The sequence below is a fragment of the Vollenhovia emeryi genome, unplaced genomic scaffold (assembly GCF_000949405.1).
Source record: "Vollenhovia emeryi isolate VEMERY1.0 unplaced genomic scaffold, V.emery_V1.0 DF939246.1, whole genome shotgun sequence".
NCBI lineage: Eukaryota > Metazoa > Arthropoda > Insecta > Hymenoptera > Formicidae > Vollenhovia > Vollenhovia emeryi.
In genome coordinates, this window is record NW_011967120.1 from 98,615 (window position 1) to 113,547 (window position 14,933).

A 14,933-nucleotide genomic window follows, 5' to 3' on the forward strand; every position below is an offset into this window, starting at 1 on the left:
AAGAACGACAGAGCGAAGTCGTACAAATTTCTCTTTTTTCCCGAAAATGGAACAGATTACACGAAATCGACAGATAATTAAAAGCGCGGTGCGTAAACGAGATGTAACCGCGACAAGGTACCACGGTTTCATATTTTAGATGAGTTAATCTCGTGAAATATCTAGGTACACGTTGATAAAGAACCGTCGCCTCAATATACAATTCGTTTCTCTCTGCAAGTTGTAAAAACTTAATGATTAATCAAGGAACGTTACTTGTTACTGATAAAGGTGTGCAAATCAATAGTGTTTTATCCCTGCATTCATCGCGATCGAGTCTTGGAAACCAATAACGCAAAAGTAATACCACGCACGGAGCGACTCTCGCCACTGCTTGCCGGCTCGACGTTCGGCGAGCGAGTGATACCGCGGCGACCTTCAGTAAACATTGGCCCGCGTAACGTCGTACGATACCGCGCCGAGTGAATAACAACAACAAAAAAACGTTGAGAATTCGTTGTCCCGCCTACGAAATTGAAAATGCTATACCTAATATTTCTAATTACTTTGTTCAGTGACTGTTACTACGTTTTGCGTATCATTCTGCGGACTTATTGGTATTGATTAAATTAACGATCAATTCTGTTCAATCGAGAAAATGTTTCGAAACGAAAATCGTTGTTACTTAAATTCTAATTAATAAGATTAGAGATTTTACTTCAATAGTTGATGCATACAAATGTATATTTCTAAATTGCAAATCTTCATTCACTATGAATCTAAAAGAGAAGTAAAGCACACCGCGCTTCGAGAAAACCAATCGACATCGCGGAAAAGAGCCCTCAACTGTTCGATATTAACGACACTGGTAATATCTCTTTTTTAGAAAGGGATTCTATAAAATGTTTTCTAAGATGTAGTTTTTACAGCGAAGAAAATTGAATTTTTTATTTAACAGAAACAATTATTTTATTTAATAAATCGTATTCTATATCTCATGAAATCTTTATTTGAATGTAGACAATGTAATGATTTAAATTAATTTTTATGTCCTTTAATTTTACACTAGTGACTGCGTAATTCGCTGCAAATATTCAATTTGTAAATCCATCTATGCGTTAAAATTGATGATAATTTATATATTCTTTAATTTTATACTAATGACCGCGTGATTCTATGTAGATATTTAACTTGCGAATCCATCCATGTACTAAATCGAATTTATCTCTTCTTTATACTGAGGGTGGTCTAATAAGAACCGAAACGTATATATGCTTTTATAATTAAAATTATTTTATTTGACACTACAACCTTGCTCGGGCTCTGAGCCCCTTTTTATTACTTGATTTCATCATACGAGCGATTGTTATTTAATAAATTAATTTACTTAATATAATACATGGATTTACTTGAAATTCGATATTGTTATTTAAATAGAAAAAATATTCACTTCAGTAAAAAATAACTTTAAGTAAATCTATTTACTTAGTTTAAAAAAAGTTTTTGTCAGTTCACGCGTTAATAATGTCTGCGCGTCGACGTAACGTCAGTCAACGTACCCATGCATCAAGATTTCCATCGGTCTTAATTTCGACCTTCGGCAATCGTCATCGGTGCAGCATATACCGCGCGCGATGACGTTACCGAGCTCCATTAATATTCGCGCTCCTGTCACAGATGATTTCGGATATACGCGGAATCTTGTTATAATATTAGACCCCCACTGGCTCGTCCCGAACTTTCGCGAGAAAATGACAAAATCGAGGGCTGCCTATAGCCTGTATTTATTCACCGCATCAGACAGCGTGACACTATGTCAGACCGCGGATAATACGCTTTGATGCCTCGTCGATCAGCCTTTGGCTGATCATGCTGACCCAGACACTTGCAAGATAATATCAGTTATGTGTTTAGTAGCGAGGTCAAGGGATGCCTCTCAAGTCCGGCCAGTCTTCCGACAGCTTGTATCCGAGACTCACGCGCGTGTTTCTTTTCCAACTTCATTTATCGTCTTTAATTTCTTCTTCGCAGCCTGTCTCGTCGAAACGTCGGGTTAAATTAAATTGCGCCGCAAAACAAAGTGGATGGGATTATGCATTAACTGTGACAGTGATGAAAAACGAAAATGAAAAAGAAAGTATACGGAAAGTGTACGGTCGGATGTGCGAGAAACGTAAACAATGGTTTTCTGTTAAAGATTGTTAAACAAAGCAATGAACAAGTAACGTTCGTGTGTGCGTAGTTTTCGTGATCTTGCGTTTATGCAGCAACCAGTCTTGTGATTCGTTAAGGAATTTTTCAGGATAAAAACTGTAAGAAAAAGCATATGGCGAACTGTATCAATTCATTTCATTGAACTGCAAAGAAGAGAGGACCTCGACATGTTCCACATATCGACTGATCCCTTTCGCAAGGTCGTATCTCGATTTTACGCAGTTTTCGGTTTTTTGTGCTCAAACGCTCATCCCAGAATAAGCGTTTAAGCAAAAAAAAAGAAACCAACAACGAAAATTACGTAAAATCGAGATACGATCTTGCGAAAGAGATCAGTCGGTAGAAGGGAGAGTCAGCATTAGAGCTCGAAGAGAGACATTATATCCAGATATGAAAGACAAAAAGTGAGAGAGGACAGAAGTGAGAAGAATAAACGAAGGGAGTAAAGCAAATCGAAGGGAAGCCAGGAAAGTAAACAGCGCCATGTGATTTTTACGACGGTTGCCCACAAAATGCATACGGTGTACAGGAAAACCACGCGGGTGGTCTTTCACGATTATAATTGTGCTCTCACGACGATTCATCCGTTATCTATTTTCGTTTTAATTGAAGCAATAATCCCGTTTCTTTAATGGTAAAACAGAAGAGACGCTGAGAAATCAACTTCTACGAATAAAATTGAAATTCTCATAGCAACGATAGGCAGGTGTGAACCCATGTGAAACATACTTTTATCCAATATCGCTACCCACGAAACATTCGAGAAAGCACTGAAATACCAGAGGCGACTCAACATCGTGCCCGTCGTGCTCGTCGCTTCAAAGGACTTCCAGTAGGATCGGGACACCACTCTGTGCAAAAATAGAGCCCAGCTCGCTGGCGGGAGGAAACGACGAGGAGGACAAAGCACGTCGAGGCGTCGCGAGAGGGACTCGCCGGGCGACTTGAGCAAAGTCACTCCCCGATCTCCATCTGTTTACCATGCCGCTGATGCTCAAAATGATCGATTTGTTCGGCTCGATTCGATCGCTCTTCAAGGTGCACAGGTTCGCCGAGGACACGATGATATTTCGGTTGCATTATCGCGCCACGGTGGCGGTGCTGCTGTCCGGTTGCATCACCCTCGCCTGCAAAAGTATCTCCGGCTCGCCGATACACTGCGAAGCCACTGCGGCCGTGGACAAGGCCGTGCTGGAGAACTTCTGCTGGCTTCACACCACGTACAGCGTGGTACGCGCGTTCAACGTGAGCATCGGCCAGGCCGTGCCTTACCCCGGGGTGTCAAACACCATGGGCGAAGGGGGGCACGGCCATGCACCTCACCCGCTGGTCAAGCAGCACAAATACTATCAGTGGGTTATCTTCCTCTTGCTACTGCAAGTAAGAAGCGATGGTCTCTCTTGTCGTCTTTCGCGTCGACCCACCGTTGCACCCTAGTCTTCAGTTTTTTATCTCTCTACTTATCCTTTGTTATATATTTTTGTTATATATTTTGTTATATATTTATGTTATATATTTTGTAATGATACTCTTCCCCGTGGTAAATGCTAAACAGTCAACGATTGGATTAGGAATAGTGGAGATTTTTATAATAGATATTATGTTTCGTTAACGTTCCGTCTCTCTTCGAGCGCCTTTAATTCCACGTGGAGAAGCGGAAGGTTGTTTAAATAACGAAACACGCGAGGGCGATCGAATGTTCATATCTAAATTAAGATAGTTCAGAAAATGCGGCAACGAATCAGTATCGATGAGCTGTATACGATCGGCAAGTGCGTGTATTCGTTTATCCGTGATTGATAATCCTTGTTCATAACGTCAATACATAAATACAGGTTACAGATAGTTTCTGCCTTTAAAATGCATATGTACCTTCGATGCTATCTTTGATCGTACCTCCGCCTCCCATACCTCAAGCATTACTCGTCTTCGCGCACGTACAATATCGTTCTTTTTCCCGAGTCCACCATCCTCTATTTATACGTCCAATGTTCCTACAACTCTCTCGCTCCTTGATTAATCGCGTATCCGCCTTTTATTTCGCAATTGATTGCTGCGTATCTGAATGCGTCTTCTAGACAATGTTTGACGCAAAACATCCGTAAGGTCGCGTATCGCTAATAAATTGACAAAACGCGTCGATGATATGGTTACCGTCTAATCAAATTGAACACGTGACGAGGATCCATTCTTTCGAGAAACTATCTCTTTCAGTATCACAAAGATTTTATATCCCCGAGAACTGACGACACTTTGAAAAATTCGTATTTACAACGGGCTGCAAAATAAATGCGTAAACACAAAGTTATCCGTAGCTTTATCGAAATAAATCTTTGCTGATAGCCGAAGATGTGGCAACGCATTTTAACAAACATTTCATCAAATTTAGTAAACTGACTTTTCCTGAAACTTTATTCGACGTTTGCATTTCAGGTAAAGTTATTAATTGCATACGTAAACAAGGATATTTAATAACTTTCAAAATAGTCGCATTTTACGTTTAAACTGACTTTTACGCCCGTTAAAAGTAGCAAGGGGTACACTTCTTTGTCCGCTCTTCTTCCTTCTTCGTCTCTCCTTTCTCGAAAGCTTCAAGCTCCTTCGCCTTATTTTAGCTAAATTTATTCGGGGCTAACGTGACACATGGATGCTACGCGTCGGCCGGGAATCGCGGCCAAGTGTGTACCTAATACACCATTTTTCCCTTTCAAACAAATATTATTCATATAATTTTATGTGTGTATATATACGCACACTTGTTTTATGAATTTGCTCAATTTTGTCTTATTACACATCTGATGTTAGACTTCCATTGTACGAAGCGTAAGATATCCGTATAATAATTTCTTTACCCCTCTGCAAGAGCAGTTTTGTTAAAGAACAAAGACGTATCTTATAGCGTGCGCTTTTAAGATCAGATTCAATTTCATGGTTTACCTATAATGAAATGAGTATTGTATGATTTATCGAGGATCTGCGAAGTAGAGTCGATCATGACGTCACATTCATTTTATATTATCGTAGAAATAATAAACAACGAATACGTAATACGTTCGAGGCTATTTGGATATCTAAAGAGATTTGTGCAAATCTAACCATAATTTTCAACACCGAAAGGGAGATATAAATGTCCTTTCGCAGGGCAGCAAGTGTGGTCGCACGTGGTTCGATCCTGGTTGGCAAGGGACGAGAGAAGAAGAGAGGGGACACAGATCTATTTTCGGTCACGCATTTTCCTTTTCTCTTTACAACGCAGGCGTTCTCCCGCGATAATGCTAAAAGCTGCGAATCGTACAATCGGCCTGACATGCGCGTTTATTTTACGTTTTCTTCGTAATCTCGTCAAGAGCGAGGTCAGACCACCCATTCTGAAGAATCCTGTCGCCGACACATAAACCACGTCGCTAAAATTATTAAACGAGTTACATAACGCTCGCTACACTTTGACACAATCCTACATTTTGACGTAATCATTTTTCTTTGCAAACATTTGAAGAGATATTGAAAGGGTGGTTTAACCTACCGCCATTTGCCGCGAGATTTTCGTCTAATAAAAATAGGTATACAGGTACTTCATTATTAAAGTACTTTACAAAAGTTAATATTTGGAATATTTTAAAAGTTAAAAAAAATCGTCGTGAACAGAACATTATTTCTACGTAATTTCATCCCGGCGATTCGATTGAACTCCCATCTTTTTTTTTAAATAGATTTTGTACAGAATGTAGAAGTTGCGCTTATTATTACTGAGATTATTATAGGGGACACAGCATTCCCCGCAATAAGATTTTACCGTCACTTTGCACATTTGTCCGCAAGCCAAAATAATAAGTTGTTTCTGTGCTTCTCAGAAACAATGTGGCGCGTCGGACAAAGCGTTTTGGGCAACCCATTAAAGTTCCGACGCACCGTCTTAAGCACGTACTTTCATTAACAATCACCCGAGCTTTCCGTAAATTGCAATTTAGCTCGAATTTTCTGAACACTCGCCAACACGTCGTAAGGGGGTAACGCGCGACGAGCGTACGTATCTATATTCGATCGCGTACTACGGCAAGCACGACCCGAGGCCCCTGGCGATAAGCCAGAAAGCTTTATATACCGTGAGAAAGGGTTTACTCCCACATCGTGGTCTCGATAAGTGCATTGACATCGCCTCGGAAATTCTAATGTGAGATAAGGCCGCCTCGATTCAATTAGCTCGGATTACCCCTGCGAGCATGACTATTAATCTGCCATGTATTCCAAGATATTATCGAATAAAAATATCGCAGGAAGTTAATAAAATACCGCGATAAGGATCGCGAGATGAAGCTTGACGATGGACTCGGCTCGTGCCCCCCCCCGACACCATATACGCGTAATGTATGTTAAGTGTTTCATTCTTATTCCACAACCGAATTATAAAAACAAGAGTAATGCCGGGCCGTTTAAAAGTCGAGTGAAATAACGCGACTAAGACCGGCAAATAAAATTTCGCCGTTAATTCATTACGGCGCGATTACACGCGTGAGTAATGGCCGGCACGCAATTTCGTACAACGCAGATGCGCAATCGCGATAGGCGGCCGCGATACGAAATAATTAAGCTCGCGACATACTCCCCGCCCCTCGGGGGGAGGCGCGGCCGACAGGTTTGACGCCAAAAATTCATAAAGTAGGATCCCCCTCGCACGCGCCCGCATTGTTTTAATCAGCGGCTATCGGGCGCGAGGTGCAATAATGATAACTCCTTTCGCGTGCTATCGTAAGTAGATCCACCTCCCGCAGAATCTCCCCGGCGTAATATATCAGCGATTGGCCGTTTCGCCGGTATTTATTCACTCGGCACTTTGCTCGCAGGCGATCCTCTTTTATACCCCGCGATATCTATGGAAGGGCTGGGAGGGTGGGAAGATTCATGCCCTTATGATGGATCTCGACATCGGGCTCTGCTCCGAGGTGGAGAAGAAGCAAAAGAAGAAGATGCTGCTCGACTACCTCTGGGAGAATCTTCGCTTTCACAATTGGTGGGCTTACAGGTACTACCTATGCGAGGTCCTCGCGCTGGTGAATGTGATCGGTGAGTAGCCCGCACTCTCCCCCTCCTTTCTTTCTTTCGTTTTTTTTTCGGCCCAAGTCAATGTTTGAGATCCTCGATCAGCAACGCGCGTCCCCGTCGTGATGTAACACGAGCGAATTCCGGAATTTGCGGACCCGTTAGGCGGCGAACGTCATCGCGTTATCTTCCGTTTACGATCGATAAACATAAACCAGTTATGCGCTTAAGAATGGTATTTAAAAGCGTTTCGCTTTCGCTGTTGAAGATGCATACGCCCGCGAGATTGAGAAATAGAATTTTAGGCTCCTTGCTGTGATTTCACGTTACCACACGTCGAATGTATGGTTACATATACTCGTATATCGCGTTATTTTACATATTTATCTTGTTTCGTGGCGCCACGGTAACAAATTAAACAAATATCTGCCGACTCGTTCTTAATTAGCATCTAAACTACGCTACACGAACGTTTAGAGCGTCAAGAATTCGTGTCAATCTTGATTTTCGCGCATTTAAATCTCGAAATTTCTGTAAGCAATTATATGTATCTGAATAACACAGATATTGAGCTACTTACGTGAACGCCAAGCATTTTAACTACGCTACAGATGTTCGAGATCGAGCAACGTGCAACAATATAATCGTCTTCACAGAAAGGACGATGGAATTTAACAAGCTATCTCTAAGCTAGCTCGTCCGCGTTAATTTTATTATACAAACACGCATTATAAGAAAAAGGAAGGCCGTATAATGAGCGGTGAATGAATGAATGATTCACGGTAAAAGTTGGCAGCGATACAGCTGGCCAACCGCTTGCGAACTCGACTACCCGATTTGCTATGAGATAGCTCGTCAATTTTATCCGATGTCTATCGCATTCCAATTACAGCGTGATATGATTATTAACGTAAACATGTACGGGTCTATAATCGTTCACACGCATAAATCAATCAATTACCAAGCCAGTAAAAATATGTAATTTGATTAAATGCGAGCTTATGATTCGATATTTTTAAGTACAAAAATGTTCCAAAACTATATTACGGATACTATATGCCATATTTGTGCGAATTTTATTTATTAAAATTTCGTATATGTTGAATAATCGAAGAAAATTTTATATTATTTTCTTTCGTTGTTGAACGTATATTGAATCTTAACAAATAAAATTCGCATAAATCTTGATCTTGAATATAATCGTTTTAGAACAATTTCGTACCTTTAAAATATTGAATTATAACTTCGCATTTAATTAAACTATACATATAATGTATCGACATATATTTTTACCGCCTTCGTAGTCGATTCATAGGGTAAGGTGACCAAATTCGTATCAGACACCAAATGCGGATCAACAGTTCGATGAGTCGCTAATAATTAATTAAGCGACATAAAAATACGTAGATGCCTTTTATGATATCGACAATATAAAGTTGTAAATATATGAAAGAGCAAAGTACTTTAAAATCGCTTATTAGCTCATCAAATTGTCGATCCGCATTTAGTGTCTGGTCCGAATTTGGTCATCTTATTCTATAACGTGTGTGAACGGTTATAGTATTATATTATAGTTTTATATATGCATAGACATGACAAATAAAATTCGTACAAATCTCGACCTCGAAATATAACAGCCATAATCTCATGGAGAAAGGACTCGTCGATCGATGTCGAAACGATGTCGAGTCGACGTCAATTTGACAGTGTCGATTCGACATCGATCGACGAGTCATTTCTCGCTGGGATTACTAAAAAATTTCGTATAATTATTAAATAAATATTTAAGAAAGATCACCTTTTTGCCAGTTTGGTCGACTTTTTTCAAAAAATTTTCCTTTGTTCAATTACCACTGGCGACAATAAGCTTCACTCAATTTCATTTAAGAAAGAGATTAATTGATTAGTACGCATTATAGTTTTTACAAGCGACTGTCGAAACTCCTTCGAGGGGAAAGTCAGTCGCGGATGACGGAATATTGTAAAGCAACGAGCACATTGTCGCAGGTCAGATGTTTCTGATGAACCGCTTCTTCGACGGCGCCTTCTTGACCTTCGGCATCGACGTACTCAGGTTCCTCGAATCCGATCAGGAGGACCGAGTGGACCCAATGATTTACGTCTTTCCACGAATGACCAAATGCACCTTCTACAAGTACGGCGTCAGCGGTGAGGTCGAGAGACACGACGCCGTCTGTATACTGCCTCTGAACGTCGTGAACGAGAAGATCTACGTCTTTCTGTGGTTCTGGTTCCTTCTCCTCGGCGTGCTCAGTTTCTTTACGGTTTTATATAGGGTCAGTAATCCCGGAGAAGGTATCCTCTTGTACATATTTTACAAATAATCCCGGCGAAAAATACAATCTTTCTTAGTGCGATCAATACTTTTTATGTAACCGTCGACAGGTAACGTGGAAAAAAATTACACGACGAGTAATGTGGGACTTGTTGAACCTCATGGGATATCGAGCTTGTTACAGCAACATCGTCAGAATATATTCATTTATATGTGATCAATGAACTGCAAACTAATATAAAAATTAAAACGTAGTGAAACTATTTATACTTTTGTATCGATTAAAACAATCAAAATGGTTTCTGAACAGCCGCAAGAGTATACAGTCCAATTCAGCTACACGGGAGTACAGTTTCAGCTATAGAAAAATATCCGATTGCATAATAACAAACGGATATATCCGATGAAAGATATGATCAGTTTCTCGATCAAATTTCGTCAGATAAATTTCACCGGGTATACACATAATTTAATCGGGAAAATTAACCATCGGAAACACTATTTAATTGGTTTGCCCGGTGGAAATTTTTCTCAGTGTACCTGTTCAAAAAATTTGGAAATTACGATAACTGGAGTCTAGCAGATTCCACGTTGCCTGTCGAGGGTTGAGCGTGCCACAAACTTCTCAGGTTTTCAGCGAACGTCTCTCCAGGACACTAAAATAATATTCGTGCTTTCTCGTTACATCTCCCCAAAATTGGAACCCATAATAATTAATGTAACGACGCAGTTAACCCGTTTCTTTCTCGCAACGTCACCTGCCACTTGCCCCGCAGATCCTAATAATATTTTCGCCGCGCACGAGGGTCTACCTGTTGCGAATGAGGTTTCGTTTGGTACGGAGGGACGCCGTGGAGACCATAGTGCGCCGCAGCAAGGTCGGCGATTGGTTTCTTCTCTACATGCTGGGCGAGAATTTGGACACCGTGATATACAGAGACGTGATGCACGAGTTGGCGAACAAGCTCGCCTCGAGGCATCACCACGGCGCGTCGGGAGTGAAGAGCGAGCTTCAAGAAGCCTGATCGAGGTGAGCGTCTCCCCGTGTTCTCGTTCAGCGCTCGCGTAGGTGTCCGCTTGAATAACTTGCTCTTTATGACACTGGCATTCTGAAACGTATTGAATTCTTGAGGGATCGTCGGCGCGCATCCGCCGATCGCCTACGTGATATATACGTGGTACACGGATAGCGTTGGGCGGATTTGCTTTCTATCACCGATATTATAAATCGTGGCTCTTGCACGGAGAGAATTTTCTCTTCAATTTTGTCCTGAAAATCGTGTGATCGTGGGACAACGTGGTAGTTTGAAGAATTGTACGAGTTTTTTTAAAAGTTTACCATATGTTCTACCAGTGAAATGTATACCGAGTATAATTACTAGTAAAATGTACGGTAAAATGTCAAAAAACTCTTGTAAAACTCTTTGAAATGCTCTGTTGCTCCACGATTACATGAATTTTCAGAATAGAGAAAATTCTCTCCGTGTAATTGTGTATTCTTTTCAAATATCGATACTCCTATTTCGAAATGAAACAAACACGAGTTTCCATTCCGACGTGATTTCGCCTTGAAAGAAGCGCGCCATCAGCATTGTTTAGCAACGTGGCGGCGAGTATCTCGGATGATCTACGGCGGTCGCCTCGCGGGAAAACGATGCGCGTCGGGCGCGCGCGCGCGCGCTTACGATTTCACCTGCCATAACTGAGCAGCCCGGAGACGCGTGTCCCGGCGCGATGTCCATAGATCAATTGAGCGTGTCCGATGCGATCTACGCAATCGCTTTCATGCGCGCCATGAGTCGGACGATTATTGTTGCAGGTTGCCTCGGAGGGTCGGCACGCTCGATTCGCCGCTGCCGTTGCCGCTGCCGCGGTCCTGCCCTCGCCCATCCGCGTCGCGCGGTCGCCGACGCGCCCGGGGACGACGCGAGACGCGCGATCGTAGCCGGAGCCTGAGAAGACGCACCGACGGGTTCACCTCGAGAATCCGCGGGCCCGTTCTCGGCAAGAGACGCGCTTTTCCCTTCCGCCGATTGTTGCTCGTCGAACTGGAAGCGATGCGACAGCGATAGCCAGAAGATGCGTCCGCGCAGATAACAATTTGCGGTGAAAGAGAGAGACAGACAGACAAACAGACAGACAGACAGACAGACAGAGAGAGAGAGAGAGAGAGAGAGAGAGAGAGAGAGAGAGAGATGCGCTTTCGCTAGTCATCCTCAACAATCGGAAACCGACATAGTTTCGGCGAGTTCAGCGATCTCGATGCCGCAGACGCAAGCGAGAGGACAGTAGGGGGATGCGAATCGTGTGCTTTCGGCTCCGTCAAATCAAGCGTTTAGCTTTACGCGTTACATTCGTTATATGTTTTAAGATTTTTATGCGCATTCCAGCATGGTACGAACACAAACTGTACAGACGTACACCGTGCACGCGTTCGAGTAGTTTTCCGAAAAGAGGGAGGATCCACCAGCCCCTATACGTGATCACTCCCGTCTCTCTCCCGTACGTTCCCGTCCTGCCTCACGCGTATCCACACCTTCCACCCTACGTCCAGACGACGTAAGCGCGGCGGCTGATGCTTTCGCATCGCCTTTCGGCGGTGCATTCGGCCGCGTCTTGCAGCACGGGGAACTGAACTCGCCGAAATTATTGTGCATACCGGTTCCAGTCCCCGGTCGCAGTCGGGCGGGTTCAGCCGCGGCGGTGGCCTGCGAAACGAAAAGACAGAGACGCGCGCGGAATGGAAGCGAATGGAAAGGACCAAAACTGTATCGCTGGCGTTGCTGCAGGAGATGCATCGTCCCTAGATAGCGACACTCGTTAAAAGACACTTCGGAAACGGCGGCGCGGGTCATCGAACGGATATCGCACCGGCCGATCGTCGAGGGTGACGCCCGCGCCGGCCAGAGGGATCCTCGTTGCCTTCGTATTTTGCCTCCCGCGTCACCAGAAAGATCGCGAAAGAATGCCAGACATCGAATGTATCGTCGCACGGGATATCTTATTTTTGCGTAGCTAACTTTGGATTCGTCCTGATGACTGCCTTTGGGACCGGTCACTGAAGAATCGAAAAACAACTAATTTTTGCGTGGAAAACCATAGGCGTCTCATGAATTACGTTCTCAGATGACAGCTGGTCCTAACATGTTTTTCATTTAAAAAATGCCTTCAACATCAGCAACTGGGAATTCGAGAAACGAGTTTCTCATGGAAAATAAAATTGCAGGCGCTTTTCACGAATTACATCTTTGGATGACAACTGGTCCTATCGTTTTTTCCCTTATTGTCGCGCCAAAGAAAAAAGTAAATCCCGTGTGCCGATACATCTCGGGTCTTAGCTCTAGGCTATCGAGAGCGTCCGGGATGCCAGGTGGACATGGCTGCGTATAATTGTTTCGAACCGTTTTATTTGATCGCGCCGTGTTTCGCAAGTGTAACTATCAGATGTGGGAGGTACGAAGAGAGGGAATTTAATCGCTTAAGGATTGTGTAGCCGTACTTATATTTCGGGCAACGTTGCGACGATCTCTTTTGATGGAAGGTTTGGATCTGTGCCTTTGAAGAAAGATTCTTCTACTCGGGCAATAAAGTAATGTGTAGTCTAGTCATTATACTCTACGTCTACGTAACTATCGATCGCGAGTTCATCTATTGATACGGACACACTGCCACCGATCGGTACGATCGACTTTGCTGTATCTGTCTTCGTTCTATTTAAATGAAGATAGCGTCCAAAATAAAGGTACGTTACCTTGAAACTTCAAGAGTTGTTAATTTTGTGATATTGATTAACGATTCCGAAATGCTTGTCACGTTTTTTATAAGTTTATCATGTTACTTAATTTCTTTTCACGTCTGCAGTTTATAAAACCCTTTTGTCGATGACAACTCTAGATGAATATTTTAATAGTGCATTATATCCACGAGCAGCTTAAATGCGTTAATTACTCTCACGTAATCAATAAATGAAGATTTCTTCTGAAAGCGAAGAGACGAAGTTTTTCTTCCGGCTTACCGACTTATGCTCAGACATGTTCTTTCATGCGATTTTTCTCCAGGCTTCTCTTGGCATTTTCTCCATTATTAAGCGTTAATCACACTTTATTGTGCTTAAAATATTTATCGTTACAACGAGAAAAGACTACGATTAAACGCATTATTTTATGTGTATTAACACTATAGATATTTGTAATAATAAATTACCTTCGTCATTTCTTATATTCACACATTGTTATTTAATATTTTCATGCATATTCCCGGAATTTATTTTCCGACCGCGATTTGCCGAGGCAACAATTAACTTCTTATTTGCTTTACGCACGAATAAGAATAATATCATTATGCTAGTAGCAGAAAATTCATTAAAACCGTCTCTCGGGTGTTTTCTACCCCGATCGGAAGTTTACTCCAGGTAAGTGAAAACTCGGAGGAGGGTAGGATACTTTCGTTTCGTCGAAAAACTTAAGGCCCACGATGCTAGAACTTGGTTCGAACTCTCGAAATGTGTAGCCAATCAACTTGCAGCTTTTATGGAAAAGTTAATTGGCTGCACATTTCACGAAACTAGAACTTGGACCAAGATCTAGCATCGTGGAGGCAGGTCTTTATAGCGAATTTAGCAGCTTGCACTAGTGCAAGCTGCACTTGTTTACAGTCAATTCTTAGTATTTAAGGATCGTTTTAAATTCTTTTTGAAATACTTAGCCAGTAAAATGATTTGTACAGCATTCGTACGGATTTTTTGGACTAAATAGTTTTTAGACATGTACTCTCTAAAAGTCAATCAGTGCATTATGCAGTGCACTGCAGTGAATCAGTGAATATTCACTGTTTCAGTGATAATCCACTGATTGACTTTTAGAGAGTACTCGAGATGACCATAGATATAAGAGTAGACTCTGAACAAGCCTTGACGTGCACTCACTGCGCACTCGTGCAAGCTGCCGAACTCGCGATTGTTTTGATGTTTAGGCTTACGGTAACCGCGTCCAGGTACAAAATATGGCGCGCGCGGGATAACGATTTCGGAACGACGACGGAATATATTCGAGCGCGTTTGCGCGCGCCGAGTGCGTTGTATGTTACGTCGTGCCCGCAGCACTTCGGGATGCGCGTTGCCATATTCGGGAATGCGACGGCGAGAGAGGACCAACCGGTCCGTTGCCCTCCTCTGCCAAAGACTTCGCCCCGGACATCGCGAATACTGGCCAGCCGCGGGCGATAACAGGCCGATAAGTCCGGCCACAATGTCGGACTTTTCGTCGAAAATTAGAACCTGAACGACACCTCGTCCGACGCCGCTTGCGAAGCTCGAAACTTGCTCCGGCAACTTCCAACACATTTTTCTGCGTGTTTTGGAGAGAATTTCAAGTTACTCTATTTAAAATTTTTTTTTACTAAAACATAT

General features: G+C 42.6%; 2 protein-coding genes across 2 annotated transcripts in view; both read left to right on the forward strand.

The window, feature by feature from the left end:
- The window catches only part of LOC105559985 (innexin shaking-B-like), a 31,364-nt gene extending 18,074 nt beyond the window's left edge, over positions 1–13,290 (forward strand). Inside the window, exons 3-6 of the mRNA XM_012008683.1 lie at positions 7,035–7,254; positions 9,238–9,527; positions 10,303–10,556; positions 11,346–13,290. Of these exons, the coding sequence (XP_011864073.1) occupies positions 7,035–7,254; positions 9,238–9,527; positions 10,303–10,551 (759 nt within the window). The 3' untranslated portion in view covers positions 10,552–10,556; positions 11,346–13,290. The remainder of the gene's footprint in view (positions 1–7,034; positions 7,255–9,237; positions 9,528–10,302; positions 10,557–11,345) is intronic.
- Positions 2,525–3,801, forward strand: LOC105559984 (innexin shaking-B-like). Its single transcript, XM_012008682.1, has one exon. It carries the CDS (start codon positions 3,175–3,177, stop codon positions 3,628–3,630), a length of 456 nt encoding a protein of 151 aa, XP_011864072.1. The 5' UTR covers positions 2,525–3,174; the 3' UTR covers positions 3,631–3,801.
- Positions 13,291–14,933: the final 1,643 nt, after the last annotated feature.

Bases quoted from the DNA above. Each gene is read 5' to 3' on its own strand.
- LOC105559984 (XM_012008682.1), top strand. From the start codon at position 3,175: ATGCCGCTGATGCTCAAAATGATCGATTTGTTCGGCTCGATTCGATCG.